Below are 19,187 nucleotides of genomic sequence, written 5' to 3' on the forward strand. Positions count from 1 at the left end.
AACATGAATGAGTGTCTGACAACCACAAATTTACTTTGGACCACATTACTTCGAGTACCCGAAGCTCCCTCTCCGGAGTCGAACCGCTCTTAACTAGCGAGCACAAGGATGAAATCCGACTGGTTCGAGTACAGGTCATGTGACGCATCAGACAAGCTTATCCGTCCCTATTTTGTGCATTTCATTAGTTTTTAGTTGAATCTCCAACTCTCCTGAAATATATAGAACAAATAACATTTTTCAAACAGTAGTCTTTTTTGCATTTTTTCTGGTACTAGAAGAACTGTGGTTCGAAGTAAATTTGTGGTTGTAAGACACTCATTCATGTTGTCTGTCCGAAATTCTTTGTCCATATTCTCTAATACTTTATTGTTTTCAATCCATTCTTAGAAATATATCAAGAGCCAGTCAAACACTTTTTCTGGGAATTCCCCTCATATTGTGCTGTCCTCGTTGTTTTAACACGGTTTTCCTACGTCGTCATAGCCACGATATTTGCCTTCGTAGCAAGGTCAGTCTAGAGAAAAGGGACAGATTTATGAGCCACCTACGCACACAACAGACGCACCATCTGACTCATCAGCAGAGAATGTTCGAGAGCGTCATTCTCTCATTGTCCCCTCTTCTCTTTCCATCTCCTTCCCATAGTTATTGATTCCTTACCCATTAACCGACGCCACTCCACCTAATTTCAGATTTCGAAATGAAGACGCAGCCGCTACGATATCAGAGTCTTAAAGTTGTATTACTTTATATGGAAGAAAATGTTAGGTAAGTGTCTTTCAAACGCGTTTTTCTGATTCACAACTAAACGTTCCAGGATCAAAATATCGCAGAGACTGCCAACGATACGCTTAATAGAAAATCTCGTACCTCTTCGAATTCGGTATCTCAGTCTCAGTAGTACCGACACATCTATTAACGATACAAAATATTTTGTGGGAGTCTATCGAGTTTTTCAGTCTGACCAAATTATTCCCAAGACGGTTGAATCTCAAAATAAGAATGGTGGAGTCCAATATGATTTGGATAATTTTGGCTTTCAAGCTCCACCGAATTATATTCTGGAAGCTGGTGACGTGGCACTCATAGATTTGAACGGAGAGCTCCTTCGTCTCGATACGGATGAAGTTGAAGAAAGACAATCACAACGTTTGAGAGATTATGAAACGGCGTTGGCACTTAAAAACAATTCAATGGATACGGAAGCTGCTGTAGAAGAACTACCAGAGAACAACGATCAAGATATTGCAAACAATGCTAGGATACGTCGTCTATCTAACTATTCAGTTGAAAGTCTGAACGAAAGTATTGCATCTCAACGTCATGCCCTCCTTCCATTCCATTACCGCCGTCACAACTTGACTCCACCGTATACCTGTTATATCCAATTGACTGTGACGACTAAAAGAACCGAAAAGCATATTCAACGATATAAGTACACGAAGAGTATTTATGAAGCAGCAAAGCAACTCAACACAATTCTATTTGGAGGTAGACAAGGCGCTATTCAAGTTCGAGACTTTACAATGCCTTGGTGTTCGATTTTGAGAGTGCCAGTTGGATTTAAAATTAGAGTCAAATGCATAGAAAAAATAGTCGAGATGTCATTGCGATATAATCCAATACTTTCAATAATCGACAGTTCCAGCTTTCCACTGGATAAGGTCACTATCTCTCCTATATTTGAGGCCGATCTCGGTGTGAATGATTTCCATTTACCAGCAATCAGAAGTGCGAAGTTACTAAAAATAGAAGATGGTAGTTTTGCGCCCGGTTTGCTACCATTGCTCAGAACTGTCCCGAATCAAACTGTCATTTTGATATATTCTCTAGTTTCTTTCCAAGCTGATGATTATTTCGCGTTGGCAAGGAGCTGGCTCAATGACAAGCGACCTGTTGGAACTTGTTATTTGTTTCCAATCCAGGAAGACGAACCAGTTCAAGATCTTTTGAAATTAATTAGGACTCGCATGGAAAATACGAAGAGAACGAAAAGGTTTGGCATTAGAATGAGCTCTTTCCCAATCAATGACAACCTTTTTCAGATGTGTAACCGTTTCCATGGGACACTCAAACAGATTGGAAGTGTATTATGTACCAGCTAAAACTCATAAAAATCCCGACGTTTGGCGTTTTGTACATAAATGGATTCTCACTATGAGAGTTGTACGCGTTCGATAAGGATTTAGGAGGGACTAGTTTTCCCGACTCCTATTTCATATGCTTTTGTTTTTCACTCTACTTTTGAATTCTACAATTTTTATTTCCACTCTCAATAAAAATTTTTCATCAAGATTCGAGTGTTTTAACAAATTTGCAAAATTATTCATCCCGTTTCACAATTTCCATTTTCACTGTGAATTCTCCCATATGTTGTTCGGTCTGCTCGGTATCTGAATTCTCGTTCACACTGATCTCAATTGAGGAGTAGCTGTTCATTGATACGTTTATGGTTCTGAAAAAGATCACGCTCCCTGATTCTGATTCCTACTTTCAACTCACCCATTCTCCATCTCGATTCCGCCAAGTTCCTCCTTGATCACTTCCTTCACTTCCAATCTCTGTTTCTGCGTAACACAAAATGAGAAGATTTTTCCTATATCACGCCCAATTGTTTGCCAGTATTTTATCAAGTGAATGTAATACTTAGTTTCAAACACTGCATATGCATGTTTGAAGAGAATCTTACGATTTTGCAACTTTTTGAAGATAGTGAGCCATGGGGATAAATATGAGATGTTCGAGATAACCAGGGTCTTGATATTCAGAAACGCCGGGTGATTGATATCATCAAGGTTGTCAATCCAATTACATTCCAGGCATTCTACATTCCAATCTTTCATAATCGGAGTCAAAGCGTTGAGTATTTTTATTCCGTCAACGAATCCAATCTTGACAACTTCCACCTTGAAGCTCAAATTTACAGGAAGTCTTATTATCATGGGGTCTTGGACAATTTCCAGTCTCTTAACACGGATAGCATATCGTCGATCTCCAAAGATAAGGGTACACAAGTACTTCATAGCTTCATACAGCTTCTTCGTGTACCTGACTCGTTCAATTGGATAAGTATGTGTAGTGAGTTGAATGAAGGATTCGTATTTCGTTGTAGTGTTGTCACGACGGCAGATAAAAGGCTCTAGAGAGAGTTCCGTCTTCTCAATTTCTACTTGAAATGGAGTACGTTGGATCGATGACTGACTTAATAGGGCCAAGCTTCTTTTGTAATAATCCAAATAACGCTCTAATTCTCTCATTTGCTCGTTGGTGTGCTCTTCTTGTGTACTCACATCTAGCTCTCCAATAACCACATCTCCAGGTGTAACTGTACTCTGAGATGTACGGTCTCGGAAACCAAACTGATTGAAATCATACTGTACACCGCCTTTAGAGTTCTCTTCATCAACTATTTTTGGTGTGGTGACTCCTAGGTATTTCCGGTAGATTCCTATCTGATAAGCTTCAGAATCACATTGCAGTCCGAATGAGTCGAATGCGAGTTTCCGGATTCTAAGAGGTGAGGCTCTGTCGGCGGAGCGGATAGAGGGGATTCGGATGGCTAGTTGGAATCTGAATATGTTTTTTTTACTATGATTCTACTAGCACACTTCTTACAACCGCGCTCTACCGAAACCGCTAAAAATTGTGTGCGAAATTGAGAGACTCAGAGAAAAGTGGCAGGATTCAAGGGAATTTCGGTAGAGCGCAGTTGTAAAAACTGTGTTTTAACTAACCTCTTATTAGCATCCATGTGGTCCAACACTGCTTTCAAGCATTGATATGACAGCAGATTCCTATGCATTGTGCATTAAAAAATGAAGAGAGAATCAATTGGAAGAGAGTAAATATATATAGAAGAAGACCTCAATCTAATCTAACGAATAGAATAATGCAGACATCTCTGGTAATCCTTCTTAATTAGTTTCCCATTGGATTACGCCAGGTATGTTGTGTCCAGCTGCCATTGTTGGAGTTGGACATTGTTTCCCACGGGGTCTGGGAGTGAGCACTAAATGGGAATGCCCCGGAGTGTCCCCCCGGAAATCTTCCCAGATTTAGTACACAAGTAGCGTCTGGAGTAACTAAGAAAACTACTGAATAAAAGCGGCGCTCTCTGAGGTTCCTGAGAGTTACACATGGTTTTACGCTCATAGGCAATAACACTGACTTTAAAAACTTCTCGTTGAGCAATTGCCGAAAAACATAACCTGCTGAGCTACAGTTGAAAGTGTGTGTGGAAAAGTCGTCAGTGTGAGGTTACGATAAATGCCTAATTTCGACAATCGGGGAAGGAGGGACTACCACCTGCGTATTCCTTACTCCAAGTTAAGAGTGTGTACCAGAGTTGCATGGGAGTGGAAATTTCTTATCCGGAAGTCGGAACTCGGAAGTAAAATTCCTTATCCGGAAGTCGAAAGTCGGAAGTCGGAAGTGATTCTTCTTATCCGAAAGTCGGAATGATAAAAATGCCCGGAAGTCGGAAGTCGGAATTCCATGCAATCCTGCTGTGTACGTGTTTGAATATAGGTCGAGCCTTTGAGTTACGGGAGTTATTTCTGGTTTTTGGCAAATTTCAGCTCTTTCAGTACTCACCCCCAGACCCGTTCTTTCCCATTTTTCCATTTTTATTTATTTATTTACCTCTTTCTCCTTATATTTTTTTTACCCGCTTATTCAATTCATTTTTTTATCGTTTGAAATTTCTCAATTTGTTTCGAAAGGTTTGGTTTGCAACTGCTCTGGTTTTCTCTGCGTCTCTCCATTTCTCAGTTTTGCGAACATGCGGTGTCCGCAACTTTTCACCCACGATTTCCCGCGCAAACACAAATTTTGAAACACTATTTTTGTATTTTCGCAATTTTGCCTGAATTTTACTCATAATTTCGTTAGTTTACGTTGAGAAATAACCGAGAAATTTCTTTTTTCTGGTTGAAATAGTGTTTTTGAGTAATTTTCACCGTTTTTCTCTTTTAAAAAGTTTTTTTTTTAAATCAGTTTTTTGACGAAAATCGTGATTATTCTTGAATTTTGATACGAAATATTTGGAATTACTATAAAATTATAGCCATAAAATGTTATTTTTTCAGTACCATTCCAACATGCGACAACCAAAACGGGCAAGAAAACAGAAAGAAAAAGAAATCTCAGATGACGAAACTCCAAAAAAGAAGCCCGTTTCATCTCGAGATCCAATAATACTCGAAAATTGTGTTCAAGTGACACCAGAAGGATATCCATATGCGACAGTTGATGAGTCTGATATCGAAAAGTTTCATTCAAAAGAACAAATAATCGATATGCTTACGAATTCGCAGCAAATTTGTAATATGTAAGTTCATGGCATTAGTGAAAACTAACTTTTTACTTCAAATTCTGTCAAAAACATCGCTTTTAGTGCATTTTCCATATTACTGGCGCACCTTTGACGCGTTTTTGAAAATACGTAGAACTTTTCAAATTCGACCGATTTTGATAGTTTTTCGACCAAAAACTTGCGATATTTTCAGATTTTCAAGCTTTTTTCCTAAAAAGTCTGTCAAAAACATCGCTTTTAGTGCATTTTCGATGTTACTGGCGCACCTTTGACGCGTTTTTGAAAATAGGTAGAACTTTTCAAATTCGACCGGTTTTGATAGTTTTTCAATGAAAAATTCTCGGTTTTTTTTCAGATTTTGAAGCTGAATTTATTTAACATGAACTTTTACTAGAAATTCTGTCAAAAACGTCGTAAAATTTCCCGTAAAGGGGCGGAGTCATTTTGGCAACATCGTCGCGCAGTTTTTCCCAATACGGTTAGCAGGGTGCCGGCATATTAGAGGGTGCCGCTACTTATTTGTGTATTTAATAATTAATTCCGAAAACATTTATTGGCGAAAAACCGCGCGGCGACTTTGCAAAACTGACTCCGCCCATTTTCCACGGAAATTTACGCAATTGCGCTCTACTGAACATCTATTTTTTCAGTCGAAAATCCGGATGGTTTCTCGAGACTCCGCCCCCTCTACCACCTCTAACCTCGGAAAAAGGTTGCTTCGCCTTCTATCTCAACGGAAAATCTGCAATATGCGCCAAAGATTTGACGACAGATGAGCTGAAACCGTGGAGTGGAACCAGGGATCCACTGAATCCGAAAGCAATGATTATCAAGCCAAATGTCAGAAGACATCCTATTGCATTTTTGGATGGAAATTTCAAGATTGTGTCGAAGGAGGCGGAGATTGCAGAGTATCATTTGACAGAGTACACAGCGAGATTACCGAGAGATCAGAGATTAAAGAAGAAGGTTTGTTAGCTGAAAACTTTGGCCAGAGTAGACGCCTTAAGAGCTAAATCCCTTAAAAACTATAGTTTTACTTCAAAATTCTGTCAAAAACATCGCTTTTAGTGAATTTTCCTTATTAATGGCGCGCCTTTAACGCGTTTTTGAAAATAGTTAGATACTTATTTTCAAATTTGACGGATTTTTATGGTTTTTTTGACAAAAAAACTTGCTATTTTTTCAGATTTTCAAGCTGAAAATGTATTTTTTAATAAAAATTCTGTCGAAAACGTTGTTTTTGAGCATTTGCTAAACTACTGGCGCGCCTTTGACGTGTTTTTGAAAATATGGAGAACTGTTCAAATTTGACAGATTTTGATGGTTTTTCAATGTAAACTTCTCGTTTATTTCAGATTTTTAACCTAAATTCATTAAAAATGAACTTTTAACTGAAAATGCTCAAAAAACATCACTTTTAGTGCATTTTCCCTATTATTGGCGCACCTTTGATGCGTTTTGGACAATAGGCAAAACTGTTCAAATTCGACGGATTCTGATTGTTTTTCAAAGAAAACTTTTCGATTTTTTCTGATTTTCAAGCTGAAAATGTATTTTGTAATGAAAATTCGGTCGAAAACGTTGTTTTTAGAGCATTTTCCTTATTACTGGCGCGCATTTGACGCGTTTTTGAGAATAGGCAGAACTGTTCAAATTTGATGGATTTTGATTGGTTTTCGACCAAAAATTGCGACTTTTTTCCGATTTTCAAGCTGAATCCCGTAAAAACAATAATTTTACTCAAAAATTATAATTTAATTTTATAAAATTCCGTCAAAAACATCGCTTTTAGTGGATTTTTCCTATTACTGGCGCACGTTTGACGCGTTTTTGAAAATAGGCAGAGCTTTTCAAATTTGACAGATGTTTATGGTTTTACGATGAAAATTTTTCGATTTTTACGGATTTTCAAGCTGAATCCCGTAAAAACAATAAAATTTACACGTCTTCATTCTTGAAAACAAAATTCAACGTTTTTTTCCAGGTATTCTACATGACACGTGACAACAAAACGTTCGGCAATGTGCTCATCATCTACAACTACACGGATTCTGGCGTTCCGCCCACTGTGATTGTGAAAGAACCGAAAGTGAGAATTCGAAAGCCCCGAATGTCGAATAAAAAGCGACGTGCTGCTCGAATTGGTCTGATAATGGATGAAGATGACGTGGACTTTCGGAAACGTCCTCACAACGAGTGTCACGAGAACGTCATGAAGGTCACGTATAAACGTTCAAGAGAGGTTCCAGCTGAGAGATGGAGAAGTGATCCACTAGAAGAATTGCATAAAATGGACACTTTTGGGACTGGTTTTGATGCGGAATTCATGGAAAGTGAAGCGGAAAAAAAGAAGAATAACGAGGGATTCTATGAGAAACCACGAGTGTTATCCACTGGACACGTGTTTCTGACAGTTAGACATATGAAGACTGTCACCAATCTGGATCAAGTACTGCATTTTATAGCAAATTCTAATATTGTGTAAGTTGTTGGAAGGCTGAAATAAATGGAACCGCGCTCTAGTGAGACACCGAACACCTTTAACATCAAGCCGTCCTAACGACAGCTCAAAATCGGGGTTTCTCCACAGAACGGTCCCCATTGAACGGGATTGACCAGGGATTGGTATTCCATTAGACACCACTAAACAAGATTTTTTCAGTTGAAAAATGTTTCGAAATGTTTCAGGAAATTTCAGCCATCTTGGCGCCTGTGGCGCGTTTTTGGACATTATCAGACCAAAATTTTAGAATTTCCGGCTATTTTTGGTGATTTTTGACCAGTTTTTAGTCATTTTCAGTCAGAAATGTGTTATTTTTGCCATTTTTCGTCAAGTTTTCAGGCATTTCAGACAGAAATTCAGCGTTTTTGATCAAGTTTGACTGCCGCTGTAGCAGGCTCGCCTATGTCTTTTTGAGAAAACAACGGAAAATCATCGAAAATTGGCTGAAAACGCGTCGCTAAAAAAGCGATTATTTCAAGTAATTCAGTGAAATATGAAGTTTTTCAACCGAAAATTCACGATTTTTGTCATTTTTTTTAGTTTTCGAGCTGAAAAGAAGTTTGAAATCGTCAGGGGCGCCTGTGGCGCGTTTTGGTCATTATCAAACCAAATTTTTCCCCTCTCTCTTCAAATTTTGAGTGGGGGAGGCGAGAGAGTGCGGCGACACGAGAGACGCAGGAAAAAATCAATCGCGCCCACCTTCTGGCTCTTATTCTCATTTCAATTTTGAAATTTTTCAGTGACGAACTCGATGTGATGAACCATAGTAAGCCATTGTATCCACCGCTTGTCACAAATGCAGGTGGCTATGCATTTTTTGTGAATGGCGCCTCGATACTCTCGAGAAGTGTCAATCATGATAGCTTCTCGCCGTGGTCTTCAAATGGAAAAGGGGAGAATCCAACGAAATATCGATCGAAAACGAGAAAGATTGGGGCTCGAATGGTGGATGGGCAGTTTCGATTGGATTTGAAAAAGGATTACAAGGAGTGTCTGTATCATTTGGTATCGCTTTATACGATTAATCCGAGGGAAACGAGATTAAGAAAGAAGATTTTCTATATGGTGGAGACCGAATCAACCATGGTTATCAGTTGTGCCATGATACTTTATGAATACGCGACGAACGGTGAGATTCCAGGATTTGGTCCCGCTGGAGCATGTTACTATAATAAGGTGAGTACACTGGTATTAGCACGACACAATTCTAACAACTGCGCTCCACCGAAATGTCTCTTTTTCTCTGACAAGGGAACCTTTTAAGTGGGACCTAATGCCAGCAAAAACGACCTATACAGGTCGAAAGAGGATGTTTGAAAACCTATAAATCGACTTTCAAAAGTTGCTTCCGTGACCTGTAAGTGGCTGAAATCTCGACCTGAAAATTGACCAATTTTACCATTGATTTGCTGTATCTCCTACCACGTTTGTAAAGACAACGGTGGCAGTATAAAAACGTGTTCGAGTGGCGCAGATGGTTAGAGACTAGGAGAAGAAAATTTTTGCCCTGGTTCGACCCCTGCACCATTTTTTCTTTTTTTCTTGTTGATTTTTCCCACTTTTTTCTGTGATTTTTTGGAATCTATCATATAAGTTTTTTGTACCACCACCAACGTGATTCCCTTCTGAATCCATTTCAAATGATGATTATGAGAAATTTCTGCCAGTTGACAGATGAAAGTGCTGAAACTTATGATTTATGATAGATTCCAAAAAATCACAGAAAAAAGTGGGAAAAATCAACAAGAAAAAAAGAAAAAATGGTGCAGGGGTCGAACCAGGGCAAAACTTTTCTCCTCCTAGTCTCTAACCATCTGCGCCACTCGAACACGTTTTTATACTGCCACCGTTGTCTTTACAAACGTGGTAGGAGATACAGCAAATCAATGGTAAAATTGGTCAATTTTCAGGTCGAGATTTCAGCCACTTACAGGTCACGTAAGCAACTTTTGAAAGTTGATTTACAGGTTTTCAAACATCCTCTTTCGACCTGTATAGGTCGTTTTTGCTGGCATTAGGTCCCACTTAAAAGGTTCCCTTGTGAGTATCTCAATTTCGCACACGATTTTCTTTGGTTTTGGTAGAGCGCGGTTGTAAGAATCGTGCCGTGCTAAAACACTGAAACTGACAATTTTCAGATTGAAGAAGAACCACCAAGACCACAATCGCTGCCACCGGGAGATGAAGACGAATGGTATGAAGAGGATGATTCCGACGATGATGATTATTACGAGGAATTAATGGAGGGAGATGTTGATGAATGGGATCGGTGGCCAATGTATTAATGATTTTGTTTTGACAGATTGTGATTGATTTTTTCTAATTTTTATAACTGTTTCCTCTAATTTCTCACGAAATAAATAATTGCTTGATTAATTGAGTTTGAGAGATATTGGAAGTGGAATTCGCGTGGATTCTGAATCTGCATTTTCGAAGAATGAAAGAATGAATCGAGATATTAGCAGGGCTTACAACCGCGGTCTAGCGAAACCGAAGGAAATGGTGTTCGAAATTGAGAGACTCAGAGAAAAATATACATTTTCAAGGGGATTTCGGTGGAGCGCAATTGCAAGAACTGTGCCGAGCAAATACAACAAGCTTTAGGAAAATAACTTCGCGGTTGAATTGATATGCTCTTGAGATGAAAATCAAAGGGCATAATTCGGGAATTTTCAGATAAAAACTATATAGTTCGATAGCTGAAATCGTAAATAGTGATGATGAAAACAGGTGGACGGATAATTCAGAATCCTTTTCACGTCAGGTTATGGCATAACTTCTTGCTTAAAACTTTAATTGATGATGTAATAATATCATCAAAAAAGCAAATATCACTTGAGTTTCTGCCTTCACATGACACATGAGTAAAGTTGGAACATCTCTGAAATTATCCAATCTGTCCGTTGGTTTCCTTTGATCTCTTCCGTTTATCTTCTCATTGTCACTCGAATCAATTTTATGGAAATCTACTTATCCCATGGCTAGCATGGTCTCATTCTCTTCCATTACTCATTTCTGTAATTATGACTCTCAAGAAGGTCAGTACCTAGCTACAACTCCGTGGAGATAATTCTGGAGAACCCAGAATTCAAAGTGAAGAAAATTTTTCATCAAAAATAGCTGCAAGTTCTTCATGCAAGTTTCAGTTTCTTTGGTTTAGCTATCTCCATCGTGGTTTCAGAAAATGAAGAAGGCTTCTACTGGCCAAATAAAAAAAGATCTGGAAGAAGAGATCTATTGGAAAGTGGTAGTATGGAACGAGATGAATCAGAAATCTCCATACTACTTTGATTTCCATGGACTGACGAAGAGAGGTGCGGTACACCAAGAAGATTATGACATCAATGAGATGCAATAATGTGTCGGAGGCAAGGATCGAAATTGGAAGAGGAAATCACTCGGTTGATAAAAGACCGAGGATTAAGGCTCACTTGATGGCAATCTTCAATCAAGAATGGGGGAAATGTTCGATTGAGACAGAGGAATACAATGATGGAATCTTACTGTAATTATTACATTTTTCAGTTTAATAAATTTAATAAATCAACAAAATCAAAAACATCTCTAACAATTAACAAAAAAATCAAATTAACTTCAACATTCGATCAAACAATTTCGCTTTCGTTGCAATCGACAATTCCGAATATTCGCCGCATTTCTCCAATTCCTTCGCCTTCTCCAATGTATTCATCTGATGAATACTCTTCTCCAGCAGATCCTTCAGCTGATATTCGTCGGCGAGACACAAAAGTTTCGAGTTGTCAAATTTCGAATGATTCATGAGATGATAGTTCACTTTATGAGTTACTGATGGGATTATGAAGCGATCGGCGAGTTCCAGCAGTTTTTCAGCGGTTTTGTCTGAAAATATATTCATTTTTATTGCAACTGCGCCCCACCGCAAAACGAGAGAGTGCAGACACTGATTTTCATCAATTTTGACCAATTTTCGCTGTTTTTCATAATAATTTACCAAAAAAAATGATGGAAAATAGCGAATATAGGTGAAAATATGTGTCTCTCGTCAACTCTCTCGTTTTCAATGGAGCGCAGTTGTAAAAAGTTATTTACCATTCGGAAACTCATTAATCGGGTAGACAATACTCAAAAGAAGCTTGAAATCACTGAAATTGACATCTTTGATAGGAATCTCCGCCATTTGTCCTTCTTTGTAATTCGATGAGAAGAGAGCACGGAAGAATTCGGATTGATAAGAGAGAAACTGAAATTTCATTGATTTTTAAAATTTTTATATTTATCACTTCAAACCTCTTTATTAACATGCAATTTCATCCCTTCAACAATCAAAATACCGTCAGTCTCTTCAGACGGTGCAAACATCTCCTCACATGCCTCCTTTGCAGCTGAATTTGTCACAGGAATAACGGAAAAATCGAAGGAGACATTGATGAGTGGATCACATGATGTCGCAACTTCTATCACTGTCTCAATTGTTTCAATTGAATTTCTAAAATCGATATCGATCTGTTGAGATTCTTTGGGAATGTTCTCGCTGTGAATAGAAAGTTGTCCGAATAGACTTTCGACTCCTTGATCTTTGAGTTTGCTCCAATCGAAAATCCATGTCAGGGAGATAATGTTGTCGTCGATGATGGCTCCGCTCCATGTGCTGAGGAGTGAAAGAAAATCATCTTTTTTGATAAAAAATATTATCAAAGCCCGCGTTTAAGTACCGCCCCTTTCAGCAAGCTCGGACAAGGGTTTTATGCAATGCGCCGCGCACTTTGAAGTTTTCTTTTTCGTTGTTGTTGACCAAAATATACCAATTTTTGTTTAAAATCGGATTATATCGAATTATACCAGTATTTGACTGCCGAAAACTCTCAAAATTACGCTACACGCGCCGACAAATGATTGAAGCATATTGCCGGTGCACAGTTGAAAAAAACATTAATTTATTGATTTTCCATACGAAATATGCAAGATTTCTATAATGGACAAGATTATGAGCCGGTATTTAGCCACTTACCACATCACTCCTTTTGTCTCACTAACATCCAGATTATCGTTTACAACTGGCAATAAGCAACTCGTGTACTCGATCACTTCATCGATCATTGTTTTTGATTCTAATAGAAATCAGTACTAAGGTACACTCATTACTTGCAAGATATCTAGGGTCTGCAACCTATAAAATTGGAAAAAACTTAAATTTTACCGAGAAAAAAACAACGGAATGTGGTAATAATCAACAAAGTAACAGAAAAGAAACATGCGAAAAAAAAAAAGAAAAAGCAGTTATGAATTATTGAACGTAGACCAATTCTTCATCTTCTTCATCGTCTAACTCCTCATCGTCAAAGTCGTAGTCCTCGACATCTGAATCCTCCTCGTCAGAATCATCGTCAAAAATGCCCAACTCGTCAAACAAACCAAAGTCATCGTCATCGTCATCAGTCTCATCATAGTGGGATAAATCGTAGCTCGTGTAGTAGTCATCCTCCTTTTCGATAATTGTCTGCTCCGACGGAATCACATGACAAGAGAGCGATTGAGCGTGTTTTTTACACGGAAGAGTTCGAATGAGAATGTGTTTCGATTCGTTGTCAGTACGGATAAGAATGTAGTTGTCTTCTGATTTTCTGGAATCAAAAAATATGTCGAGGAGTCGTTTATATTCGAACTAACACAACACGATCCCCAAAAAGCGTGAAAAAGTTGCGGAAGGTTGTGGGATACAAAGTGTGGCAAAAAAGCTTCTGTCCGATTTGAACGTCGTGCTTAATCCATCTCTGTAATAAATGAAACAATCGATAAATTTTAAATATTTAAACGATACTTTGATCAAATCGAACACGAGAACAGTGTTGAACTGTCTCAAAATCAGAAGACGCCTGACATTGATGACCTGAAAATTAATTGTTTCATAAATTGTTCAAAAAAGTATATTTTACCGTTGGCGACTCCAGAAATTCTCCTGTCTCCAAAATACCGTTTGCATCATTCCGACACACCACTTGAATCGATTCCAGCGTTTCCTTATTGACTTTATTCAGGAAAAACTCTGTCAACTGCTTACTGGTCGATTGGAAAATGAGACGCTTTACACGGATTGTATCGATTTGACTATTTTTCAGTTCTTCCACCCATTTATTAACTTTGTCCTTAGGTAAGTAGACATGAAGGCGTTCGATGATTCCAGTTTTTAGAATATATGCGAGAAGTTTGCTTCCACACGAGCTTGTACGTTTGTTATGAGCACATTTGTCAGTTTCATGAAGATAATAATTCGTTTCACTTTCCACTTCAATTCCATCATTACACATATAGACATTATCCATTGGATACGGGCGAGAATCAACGAGAGATCTTTCGGCACGGGCGGTACGTCGGAGGTTTAATCTGAAAGTTTTATTTTTATTTCGGAAGAAAAATTAATGATTTGGATACCTGGTTTCAAAATCCATTCGACTAATACATTCCATCTTGATTTCCGGCGGAAATTCGTTCCATTTCTCCATGATTTTGAAATCAACTGATTCAGTTTTCACTGCCATTTTCTCCAATTTTCCGATTATTCTCTCCATCATTTCTACTTGAAGATTCTGTTTCTTTTTCATTTCTTCCATCTCATCTGTCAACTTTTTGAAACTTTCTTGGTTTTCCTCTCGAATCGATCGGAGTTCTTCAAGAATCGCCGCGCTGTTTTCAGTCATCTTCTGGAAATTTAAGGAATAAATATTACATTCTGATGCATGCGGTTAGAAGATTTAAGATACATATAAATTAAAAGAAGCAGAAAAATATCGGCGCCGATATTTTTGAACACATTTTGAAGGTGGCCACCTTCAGTTTAGCGCTGGTTAGCAGCGCTAAATGAATGGTTTCGATTTACGGTAAACAACACGCGCTTGCGTAATTTCGGAGTCTCGTAGGATTTTAGCGCTGTTAAGCAGCGCTAAAATACGAGACTTTTGATCAGACTTGCAAGATTCCGGGCCGGCCCGCCGGCCCGGCCCGGCCCGGATTTGAATTTTTGAACTTTTTTCACTACAATTTTTTGTCCAAAAATTTATTTTCTGAAAATGTTTCATATTTTTCCTCAAGTATATTTTTCAAAAACCTTCGAAACCTACAAAAAATTGTTTTTAAGAAATATTTTTCAAAAAAAATCGGGAAATTTTCGAAAAAAAAATTTGAATTTTTTTCAGTACTGAACTTCCGGGCCGGGCCCTGGAAATTTTCATTCCGGCCCGGCCCGGCCCGTTGCAAGTCTGCTTTTGATGACTCACTTCTGCCCGTTTTTCTTTCTATTTTTCCTCAATTTTTTCCAAAATTTAGCCAAATTATATAGCTTTTTTAAAATCTTATCAATTTTTCCAACGCAAATCGATCTTCATCAGAAAAAAGTTCAAAATTTGGCAAAAAGTCGAATTCTGTGCACTATAGTTATATTTTAGCGCTGCTAAGCAGCTTTAAAGTTTCATCTCTCGACAGTCTTAAACGCAAAAATTGAAAAAAAAAACTGGAGAGAGTCTACTGCTGACGAGACCGCGCTCTCAATCCAGAATTTTAAATATTTTCTTGTCCAGTAGAAAGCGGTCGAAACAAGGATTTAAAAAATACTACGGTTACCGGTAAAAAGAAAAAACACGTGGCAAAAAAGTGAAATTTGCAAAATTTTTGAGAAAAAAAAAACAAAATTTTCCACGTTCACGTGAACTCAAGGGCGGTTTTGTTTTCGCATCTTTTCCACGTCATCCACGTGGCATGAGTTGGCAAAATACCTTTCGAAATTTCAATTGTGAATCTCCTTTTTCTTTTAGTTTCACAAAATAGTTTTCCTCTTTTTTTCTGATTCTTTTTCCCAATTTTTAAAGTGCTAATTAGCATAACTTTTCAAGCTTGATATTACCTCGTTACGGTTATGACTTGTTTCTGACTCATTTCAATACATTTACAGCTTTTTTCAGGTAACATTCAGTCTTCCCACACTCTTCCCACCAACCGTCGTCTCCCTGCCATCCTCTTCATCTCTGATTTTCACCCAGGTAAGAAAATGAGAGAAATCGGTGAAAAACGGGGAAAAATAAGATGTTGCCATGTCACTCTCAGAGTCTTGAAATCTTTTTCTTGCCCATCTCCCAGTCTTCGCTCGATTTCCAATCTCTTCATCCCATGACCCTCTTCATATTTAGCAGAATATCTTTACAGTACTTTTCCATCGCCTTTTCTAGTCTCTCCACTTTCAGAATAGGGATACTGTAGTTATATGTTTATAGTGCTATAATCATATAAAACGCAACCTTAAAGTTATGTAGAACTGATCTAGATGCTCTGTCTAGTTGTTAACCAGCAGGAAATTTGCTGGATTTTGTTGAATTTTGTAAATAGGAACTGCTGGAAAGATTGTTTTGAATCGAAATTAGGTTTTGAGATGATGAAATCCAAAATTTTGAGTTCCCGTCGAATTTCAATTTTTCGAATTCCTTCCCATGTTCAAAGTTTTGTATTCCTCCTCAAAATTCAAAAATTTTTCAAGGAGTTTTTGGAAGTTTTCATCAAAATTCAAGACTTAAATCCCCCTCAGCTATGGAAAACTTTTTTTTTGAAATTTGAGTATATGCTTTCAGTTTGAGGTGTTTTCCGATTTTTTGGTAACTGTAGCTACAGTACCTCTCAAGGAGGTACGGTAGTGGAAAAATTGTTTCAAGAAAAAAGTACGGGATACAGGAGCCAACATTTTGAAGTACTTGAGAAATTAAAACCTAGTTCTTGCAAGATTCTAGAAAATTCTGAAAAAATCTATAAACTTCCGAATTCTGGAAGGTTCTGGGAAAGTCTGGAATTTTATGGACGGTTCTATCAATTTTTAAACTTTCAAGAAGTTTTCAGAAGTTTCTAGATGTTTCTGGAACATTCTGGAAACTTCTGATTCTGGATGTTCCGGTCAAACTGGCTCAAATTTTTTAGAGTATTGTCTGAAAATGCCAGAAGTGTCACTACCAAAGTATGGGCCCCGTATTTTCAGTTTCATTTTTTTGGTTACGGTAGCTACAGTAATCCTACACTAATCTGGTACCCGGGGTCCAAAAATTGAAGGTTCATGAGTACACCCCCAGACATCTCTTGAAACGATTCACAGAGAAAAAGTTGTTCAGAGAGACATCTCAAAGTTTGTCATTTTCAACTAACACTTTTCAACAGCAGCAAGCATAGTTCTTACAACTGCGCTCCACCGAAATTACCTTGAGAAATTTCTCTTTTTCTCTGAGTCTCTCAATTTCGCACACAATTTTCATCGATTTCGGTAGAGCGCGGTTGTAATACACGTGTCGTGCTAATAATTATATCCAGACTTGTCAAAAATCGGGCCGGGCCGGACCGTTCAGCCAGGATTCAAAATTGGGTACTCATTATAAAATGCTTTTTTTTAAAGAATTTACCGAAAATGTAGAGTAAAAGTGCTTAATTTATCATACATACTCATGATTGCATTTTAATTTTTTTGTCGAGAACTGTACTTTTTCAAAAAATTCGAAATTTCAAAACCCCGTGCTCCTGACAAGTCTCGTGACAAGTCTGATTATATCTCGGTTGAGTTGAAAAAAGAATTTTTCTCGTGAGACGACACGCTACTCTGAAAACATATAGAAAAACTCACATGCAGATAATACGTAACACGTCGAAAGAACGATGAAAGTCATTTCTGAACTTTTTGGCGACGACGGTTAAATTATAGAAAGATAAGCATTTTGAATACAAAACGGAATACGGTCAAAAGTAGACATTGACTTCTTTGGTTAAAAAGATAGCCAGCCTAGAAATTAGCAGTAAAAACTTCATCCAACCGACATCTCCATTTTTTAGAAACAAGGAGAACAATGGGAAACAGACACTCAAAATCTTCCGATTCGCATGAAGCAAGACTCGCAGAGGATGGAAATGAGAAAACCGATGTGAATAACTTCATCGGTGTCTTCTACAAAATAAAATCGTCTGGGAACGTCTCAATCAATGCGAACGGATCCACGGTGTCTTCATCAAAGGAACCGCAAGCATCGCCATGGAGTGTGAGTGTTAGTTATCAAAACATCATCTTGTTTAGAACTCTTTTGTAATTGAAAACATGAGACATTAGTGGACTCAAAGACGTCGAGCACAAAATCAGAGGCCTAGGAGTAAATCTTCTGAAAAAGTAACAAAAATCTTGAAAAAAGAAACGGATTCAGAAACATGGTTCCGGCCAAAAAGATATGTACTTTAACCATTTTTAGTTGCAAATGCCCTACTTTGAGAGTGTGCGAATCATACAGAACAAAAGTGGAGCTACATTTTTAGCCATTTTTAGTGGACAGCTCAAAAATCACTCCACTCCGCACTAAAATTAGACGATTTGAGGAAGAAATTACTTTGTCGATACATAACTTTCTAGGGAGAGATTGTACAAAAAAGTTATAAACTAAAAAAATGAAGTTCTACTTTTGATCTTTATGATTCATCAAAATTCTACTAGATGAGATATTCAGTGATACCGTAACACACTCTCAAAGGAAGACAACTTCAACTGAAAATGGCCGTATTCCATAACTCTTTGAAAGGTACCGTAATCCCCAAACTTTGAGATTAGAGGAACAATTCCGACTTGAACGTTCCCATTATCAATAAAAATACTTCGTTCTTTTTCAAGGCCCAGATTTTAACAAGCCCCGAATTTCTCAAATTTATTAAGAATTCAATTTTTTCTGTGCAAGAGAAGTTCGCGGCGACCACGCCCACTCCCATTTTAACGCTGCGTTCTATTTTTGAACACTATCGCAAAAAAGGGCGTGGCCGCCGTGTGTGAGCGGCGCGAACTTCTCTTGCACAGAAAAAATTGAATTCATAATAAGAATCCACCAAAATTTAGAGATATTTAAAGTTCCCAAAAAAACGTAATTTTCTTTCGGAAAGAGATTCCTTTCTTTGATATTTTCTTAACAATTATTTTTCCAGAGCACACAAAGGGACGACAACAACGGAAATCATGCCATCGACTACGGACAACATTCCATCGAAAGAACAAATGAGGGCGAGATGATTCAACGAAGAGAGCCGTCCTTCGTCGGTGACCAGTCTCAACAGCGTCCAAGAGAATACTCGCACTCTACTCGGTACCCAGCCAACATCGTGAATCGAACAATATGACAATATGTAATCAATTGATTCTGATTATTCTCTTTATCATTTTACTTGTAGATTGTGTTTTTTTTTTCATTTCTTAGATCTGTTCTGTCAACTTATTAAATTTCTTGGTTTTCACCTCGAGCAATCTTCTGGTTTAAAGAATAAATATTAAATTCTGAAACAAGCGGTTAAAAAAATTAAGAGAAATAAATATAAAAGAAGAAGAAAAAAGAAATA

At 37.9% G+C, this 19,187-nt stretch overlaps 5 protein-coding genes across 5 annotated transcripts; 3 read left to right on the forward strand and 2 right to left on the reverse strand.

Moving 5' to 3' along the window:
• Window positions 1–703: 703 nt before the first annotated feature.
• On the forward strand, window positions 704–2,184 carry GCK72_007354 (uncharacterized protein; the record flags this gene model as incomplete). Its single annotated transcript, XM_003095161.2, has 3 exons — window positions 704–771; window positions 821–1,999; window positions 2,049–2,184. 3 exons carry the CDS (start codon window positions 704–706, stop codon window positions 2,182–2,184), a joined length of 1,383 nt encoding a protein of 460 aa, XP_003095209.2.
• Window positions 2,185–2,325: 141 nt separating this feature from the next.
• GCK72_007355 (uncharacterized protein) lies at window positions 2,326–3,805 on the reverse strand (the record flags this gene model as incomplete). The annotated part of the gene is made up of 3 exons (XM_003095170.2): window positions 2,326–2,458; window positions 2,506–3,573; window positions 3,738–3,805. The coding sequence occupies 3 exons, from the start codon at window positions 3,803–3,805 to the stop codon at window positions 2,326–2,328; spliced, it is 1,269 nt and encodes a 422-aa protein (XP_003095218.2).
• Window positions 3,806–5,102: 1,297 nt separating this feature from the next.
• GCK72_007356 (uncharacterized protein) lies at window positions 5,103–10,108 on the forward strand (the record flags this gene model as incomplete). The annotated part of the gene is made up of 5 exons (XM_003095197.2): window positions 5,103–5,332; window positions 5,968–6,286; window positions 7,305–7,801; window positions 8,564–8,999; window positions 9,962–10,108. 5 exons carry the CDS (start codon window positions 5,103–5,105, stop codon window positions 10,106–10,108), a joined length of 1,629 nt encoding a protein of 542 aa, XP_003095245.2.
• Window positions 10,109–11,406: 1,298 nt separating this feature from the next.
• GCK72_007357 (uncharacterized protein) lies at window positions 11,407–12,902 on the reverse strand (the record flags this gene model as incomplete). Its single annotated transcript, XM_003095149.2, has 4 exons — window positions 11,407–11,684; window positions 11,895–12,045; window positions 12,093–12,453; window positions 12,814–12,902. The coding sequence occupies 4 exons, from the start codon at window positions 12,900–12,902 to the stop codon at window positions 11,407–11,409; spliced, it is 879 nt and encodes a 292-aa protein (XP_003095197.2).
• A 4,766-nt stretch (window positions 12,903–17,668) lies between these two features.
• On the forward strand, window positions 17,669–18,971 carry GCK72_007358 (uncharacterized protein; the record flags this gene model as incomplete). Its single annotated transcript, XM_053726132.1, has 2 exons — window positions 17,669–17,857; window positions 18,780–18,971. The coding sequence occupies 2 exons, from the start codon at window positions 17,669–17,671 to the stop codon at window positions 18,969–18,971; spliced, it is 381 nt and encodes a 126-aa protein (XP_053590326.1).
• Between the last annotated feature and the right edge of the window lie 216 nt (window positions 18,972–19,187).

The sequence above is a fragment of the Caenorhabditis remanei genome, chromosome II (assembly GCF_010183535.1).
Source record: "Caenorhabditis remanei strain PX506 chromosome II, whole genome shotgun sequence".
Lineage (NCBI taxonomy): Eukaryota > Metazoa > Nematoda > Chromadorea > Rhabditida > Rhabditidae > Caenorhabditis > Caenorhabditis remanei.